The sequence below is a fragment of the Nothobranchius furzeri genome, chromosome 11 (genome assembly GCF_043380555.1).
Source record: "Nothobranchius furzeri strain GRZ-AD chromosome 11, NfurGRZ-RIMD1, whole genome shotgun sequence".
Classification (NCBI taxonomy): Eukaryota; Metazoa; Chordata; class Actinopteri; order Cyprinodontiformes; family Nothobranchiidae; genus Nothobranchius; species Nothobranchius furzeri.
Genome location: NC_091751.1, coordinates 41,473,164 through 41,498,227, shown reverse-complemented (window position 1 = coordinate 41,498,227; position 25,064 = coordinate 41,473,164). Strand labels below are relative to the sequence as shown.

Sequence of the window (25,064 nt, the reverse complement as noted above, 5' to 3'; positions counted from 1 at the left end):
TTTCATTATTATTAACATTGGCTTTAACCTTGCGGACTCTGAGTCTGCACATCAGAGATCATATTTGTTGCAACATGACCTTTTGAGTCAGTGAAGTGCTGTTTGGAAACGTCTTATTTCTATTTCCCTCCCAAAAGGCATTACTAATCTAGATAAAGCCCTGTGATTTCTAATATGTCTAAAGAATAGCAGAATGAAAAGAGAAAATTACAGTGAAATGCAGAAAGTTGGTCTAACAAAACTGGGATTTTCCTTAATTTGTTCAAATTATGTTAATAAAGAAGGAAATATTGTATTTTGGCTTTTGCAGTGTGCATTTCTGAAAGTGGACAAGGAGAACAGGTAAAGGAAGGATCGCATTACAATGAGCTGAGGAGAAGAGGTATGCTGCAGGAATACACCATCTGATGCTAAGCACAACGCAGAACAATATCCAAACAATGGTTTAGATGCAGGAGAAGAACTTGTCGAAGTTTCGACGACACATGACTAGAACCGCAAGAAAATACAACCCAAACATTTAAGTCCCATCGGAAGGACATGAGCTAGGGCTAACTTTACTTTGAGCTAACCCTTCCATGAAAAACAAGCAGAAGAGAGACGTAAGTTTGTAAGGACTTGTGTGAAACAAATTTTTCCCCATAAAAAATGAGAAACAGGCATACGAATGCTACACACCGAGACTAAACGATGATGTCAACACAACGTCGGACAGAAGAAACGTCAGCATCCTGATCATCATCTGAGTCAAAAAAGACTCAGTTATATTACTAAATGTTAGTTCTAAACTGTGTTTAATGTATTCAAGTGCTTTTATTTTGCAACATGAAGTACTGTTTCTTTCCTAACTTACCTCAAGATGTTTTACTTTACAAAAACAAATTTGGAAATTTCTGACCAACTGAAAGCATTTTTAAAACCATCTTAATAAAGGATTTGATATCCTGCTGAAATGAAACCTTCTCCTAACTGTAGTTCCAGGCCCTGGTAACTTTTAATCGTCCCAGACATGAACTCCTCAGCTCCGTTCTGAAAGATTGTGCTTCCTGACAGAAAATTTGAATCGTAGCCTGGGAAAGTCGGTTACAAGGTCTGCTGCAGAATCAGTCGGCTCTGACGCTTCGTTCCTCTTGATCAAACAAGCAAGTGGAAGCTGAGACGTCACGTCTCCTCAGCTGCTGGCGGCAATGAGGATAATTAGAGTTGTGTTGATCACTGTTCCATCTTTTCCAAGCCGATGATTATCCCTGCACCAACAGCAACGCCGTGAATGCACAAATACAAGCTGAAGAGCTTCTGCGGACTCAACTAACAATTACAAGTGAGTGTAAGGAAATGCTGTAGGATGTTCGCTTAACAAAATGACAGCAGTTATTACTTTTTTCCTCCTACTGATTACAAAATAAAACACTCACTGTTCAAGCTCATCCAAAATCCGTTTCCATGGACACTCGTCGTTTGACAGCGCAGGAATTTTCTCAGCCAAGTTTGAGCCAAGAACTGAGAGAGAAACTTCTCAGTGCTCATCACATATTCATTCGGCGTAGCTCATTGTTGCGCCCCGAGTTAGGCTTGTGCTACCAATCAGCATTGATTGAAGCGCTGCATCTTACCCAGGAGCATTATGTCCTGTAATGAGATTCCTCTCCCAGAGCATCCCTCCCTAATCCCACACCTCAATCTGCACAGCTGAGCCAAGATGAACATGGATGCTCGACATGTAATTCAGTGTTAACCCTGCCATCCTGAATAAGAGCCACACAATGGAGCTGAAATAGAATGGATGCTACGCCTATTACTGGACATGTTAATCCTCTTAAGAAGTTAAGAGAGGTCTTGATGACATGCAGGAGAGGCAGGAGTACAGAACTCAGTAGAAACGAGCAGAAATGAGTCGGAGAAGTGAGGTTTATCCTAAACAATGGCCAGCCTGAAGCCTCGTTCTCACTCATTAACCTGTAATTCTCTCCGGAAATTACTAGAAAGAGGCAGAAACATGGCGCGTATGCCTTTGAGGCACAGTGTCACTAAAAATAATGAGGATGAATCTCACTAAAACAATACTCTTATTGATCTGAGGCATGTATCATTTCTGTAAAATCAAAATGTGCTCATACGCCATCAAGATGTGGAAGCAGCTGCATCATAGAGAAACTGCCATAATCACATCACCTAATTAACACGAATTTCCCCAGACCAACATTTGGCTGATCTCTTTCCCTTTGAGGCTCCCTTCAAAAGCTCATTTCATAAAAACAGCCTCTTGTGCCGTGTTAAAGCTCATCAGAGGCAGCGTTAAGTTGATAAAAGCTCATAAAAGGAAAGAGATGAGACAAGAAAAGCAATGAGAAATGAGCGAAACGTCTGATCAGCATTCAGCAGAGCGGTCAGAGAGCAAAACCTCTCAGATCTGAGAAGAAAATCAGTGAATCTGCACCAAAAAAGACAAATCTGGTGTGTCCTACCTGTCTTTTCCAGTCTCCTTCTTGAAGACCATGTCACAGTAGTTCATCCGATCTTCCGTGTTCACGTAGATCCGAGCGTGGGGGTAGTTCTCAGACGCCTGTCGCAGCATGTTGTACACGATGCCCTTCCCGTCCTTCCTCATGTTTCTCAGAGGCCCCCACACAACGTAGACAGTGTCGTTGCTCTGTCCGAAGAAGTACTGGGGCTTCTGCAGCAGCAGGGGGACGCTGGTGTGGGACACCACTCTCAGGGTGGTTCTCCGGCCAACGTCGTTCTCAAAGCCACGCGTGGGAGCGTTGTTCATCCTCCAGATGCAGGGAGAGCGGTCGATTTGTGGGCCGGCGCCCTGACCCAACATCTGACCTGAGCTGGACACAATGCTGCACAGCTCACAGTTCAACTTCAGGGGCTGGAAAAGGGAAAAGGGAACATCAGAAAAAACATTTTCGTTACTGTTTTCAAGATGGAGGTCAAAGATCAGAGAAACAAAGTTTGAGTTTCTGATCCTCTCCGGTTAACAGGGATGTCTTTTCTTTAGGTTTATAGAAATATCAGCGCAAACACAAAAACACCAAAGATGTTTGATATCAAATACAGTTTGAACAAAAGCTGATTGTGTCCCAGAATTTATTATTAAATGTTTTATACTTTAATGAAAGTGAGAATATTGTATTTACCCTTTAGTATCTTAAATAGTTTGTTTGTATTAGCTGTGTTTAAGTCTGTTTTGGTCCAACTTCCAGGTCAGGGTGAAGCTGGATCGAGATAAATCTAATGTATCAAGTTAAAAACAAACAACAAAATTCTGAGTTAAAATGGAGAAAAGTGGACCAAAATCTAGCTAATTCAATTAAGTGTCAAATTTAATTAGACCTAAAATTCCAGCCAAGACAATCAACTTTGAAACCAGCCGGTTCCTCATTTAACTGGAACAAGGCCAAGTTTTTACACTCTAAAAAAAAGAGGAAGGTTAAGGTTTATATTTCTAATGAAAGAACAGGAAATCTAACACTTTTACTTCTATTTGAGGGACTTCAAACGAGGCTGTGCAACAGTTCATAAAATACAGCCAGCAGAAAGACAGTTAATTAGAACAGAGACCCAGGAGAACCTAAATTTATCACGTTGTGAAACGCTGCAGTGCCTTATCTTGTACTTTTACAGCTTTAGAACAATGCTTGCACATTTTCCAATCCCTGAAAAGCTGAAAGCGCAAAAAAAAAGTTAGAATGGGTATTCATCTTAAACACTGACCGTCCCACACAGAAAGGACAGAGCTGGGTAATTGAGGGTAAATGACAAAAAGCTGGTGAATAAATCCAAACTCAGCAACATTCAGTATAAATAGAATGAACTGTGGGAGAGAAAAATGCAACCAATCAAAAGTGGTCATGAAGATGCATTGACCAATGAGCACTCAAGACGGAGAGTTTTGATCTTTTTCTATGATTTCAATGTAACTCACATTACTAAAACACAACATCTGTAGATTTTAATTAGTCTCATCTTCATGGCCCATGGTTACCATGGTAATGAGAATACTAACTCTTTTCACTGCCAGCAGTTATCTGATCAGAAAGCCCCTGACTGCCAACGTAGACTAACTTCTTACATCTGGAAGAATCAGTGTGTTCCTAGCTTGTTAGTTCTTTCACAATCTGTAGTCAGTGTGAGCTGCAGAAGCTTTTCCAGTTTGAACCTCGCTTTAAGCATAGCGGTGTCCCAAAACGATCTCCTAATTCATGGATTGTCTGCTGAAAATCAACTTTAGAGGTAGAAGAATAAGAAGAAATTATCATTTCTATAGCGCCTCACAAGATAAAAATCACGAGGCGCTTCACAAAAACAAAAAATGTGAAAAGATAAAAAAGCATTTAGAAAATGTTTAAAAATACATTTAAAATGAGCAAAAATAGGCAATTGTGATTCAAAAATGTTAAGACAGAGAGAGTGAACACGAAAGAGGGAAATCTGTGGATCCTGAGGAAGGTGGAATAGGTGGGGAGAGCAGAATGAAGAGAAAGTGGTGAAGAAGGTCATACAAAAGCCAGCTTGAACAAGTGAGTCTTCAGCTGCTTTTTAAAGGAGACCACTGAGTCCACTGATCTCAGGCTAAGGGGGAGAGAGTTCCAGAGTCTGGGGGCCACAGCAGCAGATGATCTGTCACCTTTGGTCTTTAGCCTGGTGCTGCACAATCAGTAGGCTTTGGTCACTGGACCTCAGGGACCTGCTGGGGGTGTAGGGACTAAGAAGATCACCAATGTAAGATGGTGCTTGTCCATTTAAGGCCCTATAGACCAGAACCAGGATCTTGAAATGAACTCTGAAGTTGACTGGCAGCCAGTGAAGCTGGAGAAGCGGGGTGATGTGGGTGTGTTTGGAGGACTTGGTCAGAAGCCGAGCACAGGCATTCTGAACCACCTGTAGACAGTTCAGGGAGGTTCTGCTCAGACACGTGAAAAGAGAGTTACAGTAGTCTAAGTGTGAGGAGATGAAGGTGTGGATAACTGTCTCAAGTTCAGAGTGGGACAGAATGGGACTGAGCTTAGCAATGTTCCTGAGATGGAAGAAGAGCAAACAAGAGAACTGACATGAGAATCCAGGGTGAGAGCTGGGTCAAAGGTCATGCCAAGATTCCTGACAGAAGGTTTGGTGTGAGAAGCAAGCTGACTAAGAGAGTCTGACTTTGGGAACCAGCTTGTCTGGGGCACAGATGAGGATCTCAGTCTTATCTTCATTCAGCTGAAGAAAGCTCCCAGCCATCCAGGTTTTGATAGTCTAAACAGGTGTGTAACAGCTGCAGCTTAGACATCTCATGGGGCTTAAAGGAGATGTACAGTTGGAAGTCATCTGCATGACGATGGTAGGAGACTCCTTTGAGGGAGGTCAGGATGTGCTGAAGAGGAAGCAGATAGAGGAGGAAGAGCAGAGGCCCCAGCACAGAACCTTGTGGGACACCATGGGTAAGAGAGGTGGTGGAGGACCTAAACTTGGAGACGGCCACAGAAAAGGAGCGCTCAGAGAGATAAGAGGAGAACCACTCCAGAGCAGATCCTGATAGGCCTACCCAGTCTCTCAGCCTCTCCAGTAGCAGGTGATGGTCAACAGTGTCAAAGGCTGCAGTCAGGTCCAGCAGGACCAGAACAGAACAGTCCCCTGCATCACTGTGAGTCAGAAGGTCATTAGAAACCCTAAGAAGAGCTGTTTCAGCAGAATGAGCTCTACGAAAACCTGACTGGAAGCAATCATAGATGTTATGTTCATCAAGAGCAGCTGTGAGTTGTTTAGCCACAACCTTTTCCAAGATCTTGGAGATGAACGGAAGTTTAGAGATGGGTCTGAAGCTGCTATGGAGAGAGGGGTCGAGACTCAGTTTTTTAAGAAGCGGGTGGATTACAGCGTTCTTAAAATAAGCAGGGACCTGACCAGAAACCAGAGAAGCATTAATTATAGAGAGCACGCTGGGACCGATGGACTGAAAAGCACTTTTAAACAAAGATTAGGGTAAGATGTCAAGGGGGCATGCAGAGGTCTTCATAGAGTTAACTAGTTTGGTTAACTCAGGCAAAGAAACAGGAGCAAAGCTATCTAGGATGATGGGCCTGGTTGGAGTCGGGAGAGGCAGCGATAAGGCTGAAGGAGAGATGCTAGATCTAACCTTATTGACTTTGTCCACACAGAATGACAGAAAGTTCTCACAGTCTGTAACAGAGTGGATGGGGGCTGTAGGAGAGGTGTGATGTTTACTCTCAAGGTGCTCAAGCTTGTTCCCAAGCCTGCCTCGTTAAAAAACACAACTGATCTGCCAATGGCAGTGAATGAGTTAACGGTACCATTCACTCATTTTTTTTGTTTGTTTTGATTTTTTTTTTTTGATTAAATTTGTAAGTTGCCTCAGACTCTTTCTAATGAACGGTCATTGGGAATGTTGGAATCAAAGATTCCAGGTAGTTGTAAGACCTATCTGGACCATCTGTGGGGTGAATTTATTGGTTTTCTGCTTTGACCCTGGTTCCTAACATCAACTTCTAACATAGGAAAAAAGAATCCCACTTTGGGTTCCAGAGAGCCCAACAAAGTCTAATCCGATTGGGCCAAAAGTGGTACAACACAATCACTGCCAGGGATTACGTCAGTGAAAAAGGCTTCTCAGTTTACTAAATCTTATCAAATAAATGGTCAAAGTAGCCGTTCTACTATGGAGCTAGTAGTAGATCTAAAATTTATGGTATTTATTTAAAAATCCACCAGCAATTTATTATCACTATGTTTTATAACCGGATCCAGGGTTTCCCCAGAAAATGAGTTAAGCCTGGCGGATTCGGCCATCAGAGGTGGGGGTGGGCGGGGTTGCACACGTTCCGCTGCTGTTTCTCACCAGTATCAGCTGATGGAGGGCTCTAGTTTTGTTGTGTCATTCGTGTCAGCGGACACGGTAGGGCGGGGAGGGGGGCGGGGCATGACGCTTAGCCTGGTGGGTGGCCAAGCAAAGCCTGGCGGGCCGCCAGGCTTATAAAGCGCTGGAGGAAACCCTGGGATTATGCAAAATGACCTAAAGGAAAGAAGCCAAAAGGGTTCAAATGAAGGGAAGTGGACTTCTCTGGTTTCTTGAAGACGTCTGACTTGTCATCCAAGGAGCTTTGTCAGTTCTGACCCTTTTGAATTACCATGACCTGGATGACTGAGAACCTTCACCAGCATAGTGGAAAGAACAGGAGGTGATATTTTATAGTTCAAACCATTTGACTTTACTCGGAGGAAATCTTTAAGCTTCTCTTCATTAGACTTTAAGGCATCAACCTTATTCTGTAAAGAGGCCTGAGATGATTTATGTTGTAACTTAGGAACGAAAATGGTCTGAAATAAGCTGAACAATAGAACATAATATGTCTAAAATGAGCTCTCGCAAAAAGTAAAAAGACAAAGAAAGAGTTGGGTCTTTTGTAGCGGTTATAAACTAAAATATTTTCAATAAAATAATTCTTCTTCATCCTGCAGCGGTTGGCTTTATTTTGTTTCAGTCATAATATTAAGATGGCGGTTGGACTGGGTTGTTTTAAGGAAAGAATATTAATTTCATTGTGTTTGCAGGGTTATGTAATTTTCTTTTATTTTCTAAGATTAATGTCCTGCTACCCAGAGCTAACTCAGGATTAAATTGTTTTAATACGAGACCTGAATGAGTCTTCACAATAAGAAGCAGAATCATTAATCAATATATTAATAGCCTTATCATTTTTCCTACAAATGTAGAGCCATAAATCTTAGGGTCTTAACGACGTTCTGTAAACAGAAGTGGGAGATTTCCTAAATGAAATTAAAAGTTTTGTTTTGATTAGATTAAACCTACTTAAGTAAATGAATGCAACAAAAAACTACCAAGCTTTGATGTAAAAATAGATGACTGTCACAGATTTGAAGCCTGAGCTGGCTCAAGTAGCTGGGGAGAGGGAAGTCTGGGCAGCCCCCTCAACCCGACTCCAGATAAGCGGAAGAGAATGGATGGACGATCTGAAGCCAACTAGAATTCTGTGTGGTTTGTGTTTAATGAGCAAAGTTTCATAATCCCACAAGATGATCCAACATTTGGATTTTCTGCACTCGCTGGCTCGCTTCCACAAGATTAACTTGTTAAAAAAACAAAAAGTAAACAGAAACTGCTGATTTTCCCTCTTGTGAGACATATTTCTTCTGTAAATGACTCCAGCAGCATTTTCCCCTCCTTCCGTGGCCTTTTCCTCTCATATATGGATGCAATCAAGGTGTTATGAAATGATCTCACACCTGGCCGGCCGTCGCGAGGCTGAGACGCACAACCCAGCTACCTTGAGCTGTCAGCAGCTCATCCATCATCACACACCCGCCGCTGCCCAGCACATAACTCCATCACGCCTTTCAGCACACACAGATTGGCTCAGCTCTGCAGGGAACACTGCCTGGATAACTGCATACGAGACCAATATGACTGAAAGCTGCAGCCGATGAGCCTCTGAGCAAGGCACTCCTGCAGATTGAGGATCAACTCAAAGCAGAACAAGACAAAAACAACAAGCTACCATCATTATTGTTTTAGTGTTTAAAATGGTTATCAGCCCTCCCGGAACAGACTTCATTTAAGATGTTCTGGAATCTAACCACCAAATCTCGGTAACGATGTCCTCCTCTCCACCGCTGTGATTCATCAGTTAAAGCTTCAGAGCTGCATGCAGTAATCACAGACTGAGTGCACTTTTATAATCCCAATAATTCAAGCACTCTGACTAAAATCTGCCCAGCAAAGCCCCTGATCTGAACGCACGAGCGTTAGAAATAAAGTGGGTTATTATGAAAAGCAGGCTTAAAGCTGGAGACGCGGTCATCATTTAATTAGAGCACTGGGGTGTGAACTTAACCTTGACGTTCATCAAATGCTTTAACACGATTAATTAATAAGTAATAATTGCATTAATGTGCCACGAATCTCTGCATCTCTCCGGTACTCAACATTTCTTCTGCTTAGAAATGTTTGATTAGCTTCTGCTGCGTGTGATGAGAGAAGAGATGATTCGGCAGGGTCCTCAGTGCTCCTGCTGGCGTCTATGGCGCTCACTGCTCACAAAAACTCCTACAAAAAATTTAATAAAAAGACAAAATGGGATATAATAAAATGCATCAAAATAGAATACTTTATGAAAAAGAGGCTGCTTTGAGTATGAATGCAATAAAATGTGTTTTAAAAAGAGATTGGCCACATAAAAAAGTATTAATCTAGGTTATATTTATCACATCAAAATAAGTTAAAATGTGGTAAAGTTATTGAATAAAATGGAAAAAAGGAAAATGCATCAAAATAAAGTTACTATATAATAAAGTCACTTTTACTAATAAAAAATATTTAAAATTACATTTATTAATCTTATAGAAGTTAAAATAATCAAAACAAACATAAATAAAGTCATCTAACTTCTCATTGATGATTTTTCTTTAATTATAATTAGAAAGTTTAAAAGTCTAGTTGATAACAAATCATCAAATTCAATCATCCAAAGTGCTTTTCAAACATTTAAACTTAATTTCATCTAAACTAAAGCTAAAATTTTACTTTTTATTCAACTTTAGAAACCACCTATAAAACATACGATGTCATTAAATGATCATCAAACTTCTAATTGGATGGACAAGTTTTGATCCTCCAACCCTGTCGAGTCAATCTCCTGATAATTAGATACTAGAGAAGATTTTTAAAAATCTGTTTTATATTTCAAATCTAAACCCAGAGGGATTATTTTCTCCGTGTTGTTTGTCCGAATAAAGCAACAGAGTTTCTGCTGGGTGTGTGATGGACCAGAAGAACCGGAAGACAAATGTTTAGTATTTCTTCCCCCACAGTCAAGAAGGGACAATACATCAGACCTGGAGACAGACTCAATCAAAGCAGGAAAATAAGGCTGGCTGCTTCACAAGCTGCCAGTTTATACATAATATATATCATTTGAGGAGAGAGATTGGGGAAGGGGCTAATACCTGGAATGACGCCGTCATGTTCTGTGTCCCTTTGTTCCCCAGCCCTCCAGTTCCCACTCCAGGTTCTCCTTTTGTGTTTCATGGCGCCCTCATGTGTCCTTTGTCTGCGTCTTTCCCCATGTGTCTCCTAATGTTTCTCCCTCTCTGGATTCCCTTTTATGTTCTCTTCGCGCCCTCATGTGTCCTTTGTCTGCATCTCTGTTGTGTGTCTTAAGTTATAGCCACAGCCTCTTGTTCCCCAGTTCATAGTTTGTGTGTGTCAGTATGTGTATGTGTTTGTGTGAGTTCTTCCCTTAGTCTTTAGGTTTAATTTTGTGTTTTACATAGTGTTAGGTTTATCTGCCCTCCACTGGTTCTCTTCCCCATCCAGATAATTGTTGTCACCTGCCTTCCCTCCAGCCTCACTACACACACCTGCTTCCTGTTTCCCTAATTGCTCCTCCCTGTCTATATAAGCCCTCCTTGTCTCATTGTTCTTGTCGGTCCATTGTTGTTTGTCAGCGTTATTTGTTCTTGCAGTCTGCTCGTCCCTCTTGTGCTTTTTGACTCCCTGGATTTTTGGATTTTGGCTCCCTGCCGTTTGGATTTATTTTTGTTCTTCCTCCAAATAAAGGATTTTTACTTGCATATCCACTCCTGCCTCTTGTCATCCTGGGTTCTGCATCTTGGGTCCTAACCTCCTGCTCCTAAACGTGACAGACGCCTCATCTACTTTCCAACAGGAATACCTCTTATGGGTATCATCTTGACCAAATTTGTGGAGATCTAATCAAGGTGATCCAGCGAATGTCTCATGTTCCTTTCAAACCTCACCTTTTCTAGTGCACGACAATAAAAACCTGAGCAGTTGAGGGGAATATGAAAAAAGAGAGCAAAGCTGTCTGTGTTTCCCAATGACTTGCAGAAATCTCCACAGGGAGAGGGCGGTGATTTAAGCCGGCTTGTTTGAAGGCAGGAGGAGGTGCAGACGTGGAGATTGCTGTAATGCTTGATTGCTTCTGGGCTCCCTCGTTGTGTGGATGAAAGTCTCCGGAGGAAGAGGAAGACACTGTGCATTAATCTGCCAACATCAGACTGAATATAAGGCATCCACTTCTCATGAAGGACAATGCATCTACTGCAAATCATAAAGAAACAAGCCTCTACAGTCAACTAAAACCAATGTATGAATATTCCTTCATCCTCTCCCTTAAACTCCTGCCTGACACACAACTAGGTTTCATATAAGGGCGGGATTAAAAGGCGTTAATATTTAAATTTTTATAAGTCGAACTGGAGCCATTAAAGGCTGTTTGAAGGCAGACGCATCACAGATGAGGTTTACAAAGAAAATACATCAAACAGGTATTCTCAGGTCCTCTACAGAAGCTGGTGGAGTGAATTAAAGAAAGAGCTGAAATATGAATCAGGTTATTGTCCAAAGATGGTTGCAGATTATAAGAGATCAATGAAATAATAGTAACTACAAAAGCTATTTTGTTAAGATGTGAGATGAGATTCTCCTTTGATGGAAGCACAAAAGTGCGCTGTAATACAAGACATTTTTCCTTTCATATCAAGACTAAAATAAGACACGAGGACACAAAATAACATTAATGTTTGAGACATAAAAGCCAGAGATCGGATAATGACACTGCAGGTCTCTTGTAATTGAGGTACAAACATCACTGAGTCAGGTTTGTCTCAATCCTTCAAAGATAGGACATCCTTATGTGTTTTTGGCAATAATGTAAGACATTAGCTGTCTTCTTTTTTATGCTGTTATCCCTCACCTCCTGTTTGGGGACGCTGACGTAGCCCAGGTGAGGTTTGAAGGCTTTGTACGGCTGCTTGGAGAACATCCAGTGGCTCCTGAACGTCTCACCGAACATGGGCTGTAGGAGGAAGTATGGCTTCTCTGAGAAGTTCACCACGACCACAAAGAGAGAGACGACCACGATCAGGCTGGTGGCGATCAGCGACTTCCTCTGAGGAAAGAAAACATCAATAAACAGGAGTTGAATATCTCATGAACCACAGGATGTTTTTTATTGAAACTGTAATGAAACTTTACAATGGTCTAATTTTGAGTTAAACCAGTTCAAGACGACCACTACAACTGATCAACTTTGGTATACATTGAAATGGTGATGGCTCCGTCAATTTTACAGGTGTTGGGCAAATATTTGACTCAGCAGAGGCTCAGAGTCATTCACAACACAGAGTAAGAGCGCAGGCTGAGTTATATTTTCCAATAATGCACAACCTCCTGCACAATGTTATCCTCATGATTCAATTTAAACAGCAACTTCATGACTTAGCATGAAAAGAGGTGGTCATTATGCATTCCTTCAAGTAAGAAAGGTCAGTAGGTTTTTTTTGTTTAAGTCAAGATATTAAAATATTTAAGAAATACGATTATAGCCTACACAGTTTTTTTATTTCTGTTTTACAATGGCAGAGACATTCTGAATGCCAGTGTCCGATCTACCTTGGTCTGTTATGTGAGACCCTGGTCCTCGAGCCAACATGTTTTAGAAGTTTATCTTCTCAAAACAGATGATTTGAATCAGTGAGTGAGTGAGTGAGTGAGTGATCACTGATTCTGCAGTGTTGACGACCTGTTGACCCAGATCCAAACATTGAATCAGGTGTGTTGGAGCAGGGAAACAAAAGAATATATGGTGGATTAGATCCCTGGAGTACCACGATTGGACACCACTGACCTTGGTGGAAAAACAACAGATCCAGGGCTGAAAAATATTAATGAAATCTTGAAAATTAGATCTAAGAACCAACAGTTGGTTAAAGATCAAGTTCTCCCAGGTGAATAAAAGTTTTGACCCCAAAGCTGTTTCTAGGCTCTTAAAAAGTTTTGAATATCTCCTGCATTGTTTACTCTACCATCATACCAACATTCCCAACCAACCCTTCCTTAATATAACACACACACTGCCTTTAAAGATTAAAAATATCTAAAGATCTATTATTTAAAGTTGTTTTTGTTTCGAAATGCATTAACAAATTGGAAATGCCTTTATTGCAACACCAAAAGTGACCACTGGAACAAACTTGCTATATAAAAAGGTGAAAAGATCCTTGGATTAGACTATGGAATGTCTGTCGACTTGTTTTGATAGAGGATTACAGACCTTTGTTGAATTTGCATAATCTTCTTCTCCATTTCATCATTTCCACAAATAAAGCAACAGCTGGGGTGGCATTGTTTCATCTAGTGCAGAATGTGAAGGTAAAGGGTATTATGGCCTGGCAGAAGGAGCTCAGAGTGATGAATAATGGATAAGAGATAGAGGAGGAAAGGTCTCACAGAGGAGAAGCTATTGGCAGAACTAGAGATCAATGCACACAAGAGAAAGAAGGATGATATGATGAGGGGGGTGCTACAGCATCTCAAAGCCTGAGGGTGATGATGGATTCCTACAGAACCAAAGATGTTTCACTTTCCCTCCCTTTCATTACAGGAAACTTGCTGCTAATCTAACAGCAAACACCAAAGCAAACCTCTGGATTTTTAGCAAGCTGGAGTTTAGCTAACTCTTTGAATTTATTTGATGGTGATAAGATTGGATGTGGCGTGTGGTGATGGTTAAACCCCCCACCGCCAACAAGGCTGCAAGCTCTAAACTCAAACACCAACCATCCCAGTGGAGGCTGTGCGTGACGGAGATGAGATCAAAGAGCCGTACTGCAGCGGGGGTGAAGCTGAAAAGATGGTGACCATTTGGAGCTTTGAAAAGCCTATCACATTTAACCAGCTGTACGTTACATCATCCATCGTTTCATGGCCATCTTTGATCACAAACACATCTGAACTTTAATTTTATACAGAACATCACAAAGAGAAACTCTCTTTTCTCTAATATTTTATAAGATAACATTTCCAAACATTTCCAGTGTGTCCCATTTCATTAAAAGAAATGTAGGTAATTTACTGAAAATGTCCTGTAATAGCCCATCATCAAACCTCCATTACGAAGTATGAAACCGATTCCTTATAAAGCAGGAAAAGAAGAAAAAACTGAAACAACCCTCTGCTTGGTCTACAGAGCTGAAACATCCATCCCTCCTCACAAGGATGGAGAATTTCCCCGTCTCCTTCGACCTCAACCTGGCTACAAATCACAGGGGAAATGATGTGTCAAAGTCTGGAGGTGATTGGAGGCCTCGGCGTGGGCGTTGCAAGACGCTGAACCTCAGCCGGGTGAGAAACTCCAAACTCCTGTCTCCATCCGTTCATCCATCAGGATGATTTTTAAGTCAGCTTGTTGGACCGTGAGACACGACAGCAGCACAGCTCGGCACAGAGGAGGAAGTTCAGTAGGGAAGCGAGACCATTTACAACATCAGAGAGGCAGCAGAAGGCCATAAAGCTTGATCATTAAAGCTTTGGGTTAATGTTGGGACATCTCGTTTGAGGAATATGACTCCATATGCGACTGCATTGACCTTGTTTGCTGCCATCATATCCAACTATCATGACCATTAAGTGTGGGACTATTTATGGTTGTAGCCCAGGGACGTTTTATTTAATGCACCCCGACGGAAAGCTTCAAAGGGCCATTTCTGACTGAGCTAAAGCCTCCACACTGATGGACTATTGATCTCAGTTCTCAGACTGTGTGGAGTCGGGGGGACATGGAACACAAGAGGGACATAATTTTCCTTTAGGGCTGCAACAACGAATCGATAAATTCGATGAAAATCGATTACTAAAAGCGTTGGCAACGAATTGCGTCATCGATTCGTTGTGTCGCACAACTCTTCCAAAAGCGTCCCCCCTTCCCGCCCGCCGTTGCGCGCAGACCAGAGCAAGTCAGATCAGCGCGAGGGAGAGCCGCAGATCAGCGTGAGGGAGAGCCGGTACCGGCAGATCAGCGCGAAGGAGAGCCGGTACCGGCAGATCAGCGCGAGGGAGAGCCGGCAGACTTGCGCTGCTGCGAACCGGTTCCGCATTGTTGCACAGCGATCCAGGCAGCTGCTTCCAGCGCACGGTCCATTCTCAAAGTGGCGCAACCAAAAAACTTTAATTAGCACACGATCGTTCATGTCTGCACATGTTCTCTATTTTCTGTCTTATTTGTGCCTGAAGCTCGCTACTGCCGAGCTCATCACCTGTGCTGTGGTGATGTCACCTCACGCAGCATCGAAAACGCGCTCTGCGCTTTTCGGTCAGGAGATCCCTTTGATCTGCTCAAAAGTAACTGATGAGGTGAAAAGGTAAGAATCCAGGCAACAGATTTTCTGGACAATTATGAGGAGATGCAGGAAGATGAGAGACAGACAGGACAGGAAAATAGTTAAATTAAAACAAGAAAACAAAACAAAGTGTTGAAAAGTAAAATGTAGGTAGATTTATCTCCACTACACGTTTTTACCAGTAAAAAACAATAAGCTATACACATGTTATATTTATACATCTGATACAATTCAGATCACCTTCAAAACTCAGTCACACACCCAGGGCCATTTCAAGACATTTTGGGGGCCAAGGCAAAATATCCCCCCCCATAACTGGGCTCCCCAGAAGCCTCTGTGTAATTCATACCCTCTCCAGGAGTGTTAGTTATACGGTGTTAATAAAAGCCCCTCAAACATTACTGACATGTTCTAATATTATCAGATGAAAAACTAAATTATCAGACACGCTGTCTCATCTGCTTCTTTTCTAAACTTGCAAAAAGTAACAAAACCATTTGAAAGCCACTATTTGTGGATTCTCTGAAAGTTTCCATGGAGTGTGTGACAACTTATTTTTTCATTGATCCTATCGTCTAATCTCACAGCTGAAACAAGCATCCTTAATAATCTGTCCACACAAAGCGTACCGATGCTGTAGTAAAACAAAAGGTATAATAATTTATTATTAATAAAACCTTGTTGCAGCACTAAAGCAGAAAAATTAGATTTTGCATTAAATATGCAAAATATTTACATATGAATTGTTTTAGAGCCCTTTAATTGGCAGAATCTGATATTAATTTAGTTCTTACAAAAAATGGGTCCCAACATGGTTTGTGTGGCGTTGCCATAGTGTGACGTCATAGGCACAGATCCCCTGTCCTCTTGTTTGGAAATGGAAATATGATCACCCTACATTAAACAAACTGTCCACCCGGGCTTTTGCGCTGCACAGAGATGCTTCGCTGCCTACGACTGAATGTCAGTTGAGAGTCAGTCTCATGCAGACTGACCAATGAAGAGAGGGCCTCAAGTTAAGACCCTCTCCTCATTGGTCAGTCCACACGAGGTGGGTCAAAGGTTACTCTGGGCGGGTTACGTGTTGTCAGGCATTCAAGTATTGAGTATATTTACTGCATATTACAGTAATATATTCTGTATGTGACCACATTATGGTGATCCTTGGGTCGTGATGATGGAGCCCTTGAATATTGTTGCCCAGGGTACAACAAAGTGTTAATCTGGCCCAGGTTCCGCCGTCACATTCCCGCAGAAACTGGTTGATCACACCGGGGCCAGACTACTAGCATGTGGTTTTACAACCACAATGTCCTCAGAAGCAAAAACGCTTTTAAAAGGGAGGGAGGCGTCCTAACTGTTGCTGCAGGCGTGTTGTGTGAGAGTGCATTTATATACTGGTTAATATATTTTTGGGTTCAGTTGCTTTCATGTGGCCTAATGTGAGTCTATTTGGGATCATTGGAATGATCAGCAGCATTTCTTGATGTGACTTTATGGCAGTTGCCCAGGGCATCATCGCAAGGAGGATGGCATTCATTTACTTTTGTTTTATTTGGTATTTTTTCAGTCATTTTTGGAAATAGTGATCAATTTTGATTAATTCACAGCCTATGTTTAATTACATTTAAAATAAATGTCAACAGATGAGATCAAACAAAACAGATGAGAATTGCCCTTAAGCTGTTTAACTTGGACCAAGCATTTTAGGTCACAGATAGATGTAGCTTAGGGTCTCTGTCTATACACCTTATAAGACAATTTAGGTGATGGTATGTTGTTTTTCTGCTATTGAACTGTTTTCTAATAATGTTGTGTTAAATAAAGTGAAGGAAGGAGAGAAATAACGTTTCCCTAGCAGTTTTTAAAAATTTCCCCATGTAATCCGATTAATCGATTAATCGTGTCGAGACCCCATCCGATTCATCGATTATCCAAATAATCGTTTGTTGCAGCCCTATTTTCCTTCAACCTTTCCTGCAGCAGATCCATCAGACCAGAACAGGAAGTCAAGGAATAGCAAATGTTCTCATTGTGTGAAACATTTCAACAAAGAAAGTGTAACTCCTGTTTGTCTATATGCCACGTTAGGAAACATTTTTAGAAAAGCCTCGATGCTGTTTTGAAGGCCGATCCAGATCTACAGGATTTGCGCAGCTTTGACCTGCTGATACCGATTCAGCTCAAATCTAAAAGGGTTCAAATGAAGACACGAAAGCAGCATTTGAACCCTTTTGGATTACCATGACCTGGATGACTGAGAACCTTCACCAGCATTCAGCTCAAAGAAACCCAACTATTGTAACAACATCAAAATGGGAATGAGTGGGTAAGGATGGTTTAACACTGGTTGGGGGTCTGGTCTGCCCTAGTCTGTGCTGCAGCATGGTGGGTGGCTGTTGACTTGGGATCCTGGGCATCTTTGGCTGCCTGCTGGACTGAGGGCTGTTCTTGGAATGGGGAGAGCTCTATGCTGCTTGGCCTCCCATAGTTCACAGTCAAGGGTTTCCTCGTCATCCACTATCTTCACCATCCCTATGGGTTTTGGGACTTGCTATCGCTCTTGGATTGGGTTAGGGTTAGGTGATAGATAACAGGGTTTTTCCTGGCTCAAATTGAGACAGCGGTGGTACCATCCTGACCATGCGCCAGCACATGCATACTCTGTGCATTCAACTGCCTCACTTTTTTAAAGGCTAAATATTATAAAAGGCTCAATAATATGCATTAGATTGGTGTTCAGTTACCTTTTTCCCATCTGATATTTATAGTTAAAAATATTTTAAAATATTTGACCTACATTTCAGTAACATTTTAGGTTTGTATTAATAACACTCATCTTAGTCAAAATAACACATAGATATATCCAGTAAAATGTAATGATTTCATTAACATGCATTGTATTGGAAATGGTAATAACAGGGTTGCCAACTTTTGAACATTTCAAAGAGTGAGACGGGGTCACAGGGTTGGGAGCGGACAATTCGCCAACTGTTTAGAGCGGAGGGGGGGGGGTATTAATATTGACTTTATTTATTTATTTCTACTGTACAGAAGAAGATTAGAGCCACTGACACGGGGAAAAAAAAGAAAAGAAAGAGAATTCTTACTTTTTTCTCAGAATTCTAACTTTTAACCTCGGAATTCTGACAGGGAGTTCTGGGGAAAAAATCTGAATTCGCTTTCTTTTATTCTTTTTTTTTTCTTTTCAGTGGCCCTAATCCTCTTCCGTACCTCTGACTTTACAGAGGGAACTGACCTTTGTTCAATACAAATTGTCTTTTCGTGAGAAAAATTTAACATTCAACTCTCCTGAGGTTCTTCACACTATCTGTCTGTCTGTCTGTCTGTCTATCTACAGTAAAGAGTTACAGGAACTTTTAATTATAATGAATGTAAATGATTTAAATTCCATCTGGGGTGGGCATTATCATGTCATTCATAATATTACCAGTTATTACTTCCTGCCAAGAAAAACAATATCATGTTAAGCTAACTTCATGATGTAGTTGCATCCACTAAACAGAGGATTATGTTCATGTGGGTCATCAGCATGAAGTTATTGAAGTTATCAAAACAAACATGGCTGGAATCCGTTTTACTGTAATCTGTGTCTCCAAGTGTGTGTGCTGCTGTAATGAGTGGATGTCCCCACTGTGGTACTAATAAAATGTACTCTATTCTATTCTATTAATTCATATCAGCCAGTAGGAAAAAAATGTTTGAGGAATTTTGGCCTTTCCAGGCTTTCGTACCAGTAACCTGGTTATGGAGGAGGAGTTTGTCTCACAAACAGGAAAAGTGCACTGGTGAAGCGGTGAATTAATACATTAGGAATCCACGTCACAAACTAATGTAGGAGAGGGAACATGTGAGTGACCCACCACGGTAGGAAGCCCAGCTTGCTGTGCGCGAGAGCAGCGATCTGTGGCTGATGAGTGAAAACAAAAGAAAAACATTCGGGACTGAAGCTCCGTCAACACCGGCTGGCAACACCGCTACATTTCTAAATAAAGCATGTCATTATGGCGGCGTGTGCAGCCGCAGTGCACGGTTCTGGAAGAACCGGGCATGCTCGTCCCATCGACAGCAGGTGGAGCTCACCACTCCGCCCATCTCACAACCAGAGCAGAAAAAAAGCACATCTGCTTGGATTATACAGATGGGATTATGTGTGAAATAACACCAGTTAAATTATTACTTACGTGTTGTTTGTGTGCATGTTGTTCAGTAGCTAATGCCATCATTAAAATCATCTGTTTTTTTTTTCATAAGTTTAGCGAGCGCAGGTGCTGGTTTAGCGTGATATTGGAGGTGTGGCGTGAGAGAGTGTGACGAGGGTCAAATGCGTGTCTCTCACGCTCAGTGCGTGAGAGTTGACAGCTCTGTAATAACATTTAATTTCTGTTGCTAACAATGTAATGGTGGCATGTCTTTTATATTAGGGTTAGGGGGTGTTCCGTTTTGCCTTGGCCCTCAAAATGCCTTGAAACGGCCCTGGGTATGTGACTGAGTGTTGAAGGTGATCTGAATTATATCAGATGTATAAATATTACATGTGTATAACTTATAGTTTTATACAGGTAAAAACGTGTAGTGGAGATAAATCTACCTACATCAAACTTTCAAGCTTTGTTTTCTTGTTTTTATTTAACTACTTTCCTGTCCTGTCTGTCTCTCATCTTCCTGCATCTCCTCTAAACTCTCCAGAAAAACTGCTGCATGGATTCTTACTTTTTCACCTCATCAGTTACTTTTGAGCAGATCAAAGGGATCTTCTGACCACAAAGCGGAGTGCGCGTTTCAATGCTGCGTCAGTGAGGTGAAATCACCGCAGCACTGCGCTTCGCTCATCGGGAAAGAGTGAAAGACAGAATACCAGAGGATTTAAACAGATATGAACAATCATGTGTTAATAATAATGTTTTGTTGCGCCACCTTGAGAATGTATTGTGCGCCAGACGCAGCAGGCGCACCCACGATCAGCGCTCTGCGTCCTCTCCGCTCAACAGAATCCCGCTACGCTGACAGTTCATTAATATTGTAATTAGGGTTGTCACGATACTAAAATTTCAAACTCGATTCGATACTTGAAAAAAAAACTCGATACTCGATTTTGATACTGTTTAAAAACACCAATTTATTGAACAAGTTTATTCAAAAAACAACATTCCTCAATTTATATTGCAAAAATTAAATGTTAAGAATTAAGTGTATAAAGTGCTTAAACCTTTCAAGTATCAGCATTTTTTTAAAACGTGCATACAAAAACTGGCGAAAGTTAACACTTTAAATCATGAATTGTCTCACTATATATACACTATTTGCAGAGTGATGTTTTGCTGCTTAAACTCTGTTTAAGCAGCATTTTTGTCATAAGATGTAATGCCATATGTTTTGTTCTGTACTTTTGAACAACTCTGTTGGTCAATAAAGGCAGAAAACGAATTTCTCCACAGTAGGACAAAGGTACATCTACCGGTAATCTTAATAAAAACAGATTGGCGCACGGCAGTGACGTCATTAAAAGTGCCGGTTAATTAGCCGCCGCTAGTCTGTTTACGCCTAGAAATCCCAGACTCGCTCCAAACGAACAGGGGAATCACGTTAATGATTCCTAACAAAACCTTTCGACATGAAGATGTTTTGGTGCAGATAATGTCTTATTTCGAGGCTGCACCATGGGTGCCCGTCCGCACCCGTCATATGGATATACACTGACGGCGATTCGCCGATGGATCTAAATACCCCGGGGAATCCAAGTAGCACCAAAGTTGTCAGCGTGAGTACACAAACGTACTGCATGCTAGAAATTAAGTCCGGGTTGCAATAAACTGGAGTTTTCCTTTAAGCACATAAGCATGAATATACAACTACGTGTCGGACTTGGTATGCTAATTAAGTTGGGCTGTGAAGCGCCTCCCAGGTTTGCTGTTTATGTTTTTGTTTATTTATTTGGCAGACAAAACTTGGATCGGAGACAACTCGCGTGGGAAATTGCAATGTAGCCAAGCGGCGTCTTCTTCTTCGGTTTGTCTGGGAGGCGGAGGCTGCTTTACGGCATCTGGCTGTCGTGCGTGTCGGTGTACTTGAAGAAGGCTGTGTATAATAGTCCATAATATCGATACCACAGGGATGGAATATCTAATTTAGATACCACTTTTAGTATCGATTTATATCTGGGTATCGATTTTTTTGACAACACTAATTGTAATACAGGCAGAAACTGGAACTTTCCCTGAAAGATATCTAGCCCCCCATAACTCAATCCCTGCTCCTGGATGAAAAACTGGACACTTTGATCAATGTAGGAAACCACCCTGGACGCCCCGGACAGAGAGTGAAAAGTGGACATGTCCGGGGGAAAGAAGACGTATGGTCAGCCTACAATAGCACCAACCATAGATGTGTACCAACTAGCGAGAAAAGCAATTTTTGATCTTCTTTTTCTGCAGTGGTTTTAGTGCTTTTTGGTGCACCGCTGCTGATACAGCGCCCCTATAGTGGCGCAATGCTGCAACTGCAGTTAAAATAACATCCATATAGCTGGGGGCAGAGTGAAATCAGGCTGGGGCGGCACAAAAATTGCTGGAGGCGGCCGCAACGCACATTTGAAGGCAGGAAACCCCTGGATAATCAGACAAACATATAGACTGGAACATAGTCTACAAGATATATAGACACATGCACACACACACACACACACACACTACTGCAGATATGGACAATTCCATTTACCAATTCCTATTAATTTATTATTGTTAACCTTTTTATGATGGCCCCACTGTTTTATCTTGCCTGTGTATTTCACTGTTGTTCCCCCATTTCCCCCTCTCTCTCTCTTTCCCTGTTTGTGATGTGCGTCTCTTTTCTCCCTGCCTGTCCACTCCGGTGTGTAAGCGAATGTGGTCTAACATGCCACAAACTTAATAAAGGCTACTGCTCATCTGGAAGAATAATCCACACCCCTCCTGCTGTAGGGTAAAACGGCATGTTATGGCACCCGGATCAACTAATCTGTTTGCTTCAACTGACAAGACAGATATTAATTAATTAATTAATTACTTAATTAATTAATTAATTAACTAATATTCCAACTAATTGTGCATATTAGGAAAATTTAACAAGTGGAGAGCAAAAAAGTATCCCCTTTGATTAAAAACAGAGATGGCAGAGGCATCAGAAACCCTCAAGCTAATAGTTTTTGAGAGGATTAACACATTTTCGATTTTGTTTTAAATGTAAAAAGTATTTCAATTAGTTTGAGCTTATTTAAGGATTAGAAGGATAAAATGTAATGAATGTGGCTAAAATAAGACACCGCTTCAGCTCAAAAAATCTTTAAAAAAAATGCATATTTGTTTGATTTAGCAGGTTTTATTTACGGTTTATGTTTGCATTAGTGGTGGGCGATATGACAAAATCATATTGTGATTTCTTTTACCATATGGTCGACAGTGGCAGAGCAGTTAAGTGCCCTCCCTGTAACCAAAGGGTTGCAGGTTTGAGCCCCGTCTGTTGCTGTCATTGTGTCCTTGGGCAAGACACTTAACCCACCTTGCCTGCTGTTGGTGGCCGGAGGGACCGGTGGTGCCAGTTATCAGTAACCTCACCTCTGTCAGTGAGACACAGGGCAGCTGTGGCTACATTGTAGTTTATCACCCCCAGCGTGAGAATGTGGGTGTGGGTGGTGGACTGTGTTTTGTAAAGTGCCTTGGGGGGTTGTAGAACCCTACAAGGTGCTATTTAAAATGATTTTGCTATTAAGCACAGCTGTTAAAGACTTCGATGCATTTGAGCCCTCCCACTGGACTCTAGTGAGTCAAGCCAACATATGTCATGAACGTATGCTGTCCACGGAGGTGGACACGCAATAAATTATTTATAAATTAAACATTTTAGTCTAAATTGTTTCATTCATACCTAAAGATTAATGAAAAAACTAGTTCATGCATGAAAGGGTTAACTATATTTATTTGCTAGTTTTCAACACATTTCTGGAGTAGTTTATTTACTAAAGAATGCAAGTGCATTATTTCTCTAATAATAACTGTAACTAATAATTAGCTGCTTTATGCTAACATGTACTATCAACACCCACGTGTCGTCACAGCTGATAATTAACCTAATTGTGGTGTAAACTCATGTTTAAGTAAATAATAAAAAGCTACAAATTATCCTAGAGACCGCATATTTAGAATTACTTGCTTTTTACTCATGATTTCACACTAAAGTGATCTGGTTCATAAAGCATTGCATTGAAAACGATCCGGGCAAAAACATGCCATTTGTTCTTAATATTACTTTTTTTTTAAAAGGGAGATCATCAACAAATTTGAAATCTTTAATGACTTAATGTTGCCCACTCCTAGTTTGCATAATTTTTCCTAAATTTAAACTAATTTCCATATTGGTCATATTTATTTACGTCTACATTGAGTTACTAACACTTTCCAGTGCATTGCTGATGCATTACTATCTGTATTATTTACTGCAGCTATTTTCCAATAACCCAAATGGGTAATAAATCCCCAAATTGGAGAGTTATCAACATGCAGTGCTCTGTTCACTTGTGTGATGAATGGAAATTCTGAGCAAATTAGCCGTTAATTTCCTCATACATAGTGTGCAATCAAAATTTCACCTCCATTAGGTTCTATCTGGGCATGAAGAGAATATGCTTCACCAAAAAGAATAAATCTCCAGCTCAGTAAACAACAGGACCATATTGTAGTTCAATCTAAAAAGTTAATAGCAGTGGGTATTGCAATAATGGGAGGATCAGCCTGAAGAAAATAGCTCATGAAAATATGTCTTCCAGCTATTTTTTTAGGGTCTCTTGGGCAGAAAAACCAAGAAAATAAAAACTAACATTACATTTGCAATGCAAACATGCTGCTTCTGGCACCTGCTTGCTGCTGCCACAGTTCAGCAAGCAGTTAAAATCCAATTTCAATTAATTTAAGAAAATATATTTTGAGTCTCTCACTCTTTCTCCTCCTTTCCTGTTAGGCCCACAGCTTACTCTCTGAGGAAATAAGATGGTGAGAAATAAAAAAATCTGCCAGTGAGACTGAAAGTGGTATAGCTACATGACTTTATTTGTGTCACATTTCCTGCAAAAGAGTCGCTTCAAAAGTCACCCAAGTACAAAAAAATAAACTAATTTTTTACCCAGAGGAGGGAAAGCCAGAGTGTTTGCTGCCAGTAATGCGGTTATAACCAAGAATCTCTTCAAACGTTCCCCACTGGAGCTTTGACTATGAGAATAAAACAATAATAAAACCAGCATGCCCAGTGCATTCAGAATAGAGTATTTACAATATTTCTAATTCCATTTAGGACATCTTAAACAACCCGTTTGGGTGTAAATGTATGTTTATTGCTCACAACTGAGGTAAAACAAACAAATAAACTGAAGGAAAACACTCTTTTATGGTCATTGAAATAGTATTTAGTGAGTTGGCTGAAAAGTGAAATGACGTGGGTTAGCGTTAAGTCAGGTTTTAGTGCAAACCATTATTTAACGTTTTTAAACCTTTTTATGATGTTTACAATGGAGGAGTCAGAATTATGGCTGCTGCAGTTCAAGAAACAAGAGAAAAGGTAAGTGACAGGCATCCAGCAATTATTAATTTAACACTTGTCGCAAAATTAGAGGCAGACAAATATTCAAGAAATAAGGACTGATCAAAAAAACGAACATAGATGTGAAGCGAGTTAACAATAGCCTCACTGTAAGCTAACAAAATGAGAGCTACTAAAAGACTTTTGTGATTGTGCTGGCAGAACAAGATGTTCTGATATAAAGAATAATAAAAATAATGAGTAAATTCAAGTCTATTCTGACTATTTACTTTAAAAGACAACGTGTAGTTTTTACTGATAATCTCTAAAAA

At 40.9% G+C, this 25,064-nt stretch overlaps 1 protein-coding gene across 2 annotated transcripts in view; it reads right to left on the bottom strand.

Moving 5' to 3' along the window:
- st6galnac3 (ST6 (alpha-N-acetyl-neuraminyl-2,3-beta-galactosyl-1,3)-N-acetylgalactosaminide alpha-2,6-sialyltransferase 3) overlaps window positions 1-25,064 on the bottom strand; it is a 224,980-nt gene that overhangs the window by 147,538 nt on the left and 52,378 nt on the right. For both annotated transcript variants that reach the window (XR_011515474.1, XM_015956171.3), the window contains exons 2-3: window positions 11,742-11,936; window positions 2,466-2,875 (exon numbers count right to left, since the gene is read on the bottom strand). Coding sequence is in view for 1 of the 2 variants with exons in the window: in XM_015956171.3 (XP_015811657.1) it covers window positions 2,466-2,875; window positions 11,742-11,936 (605 nt within the window). In the remaining variant the exon portion in view is untranslated. The remainder of the gene's footprint in view (window positions 1-2,465; window positions 2,876-11,741; window positions 11,937-25,064) is intronic.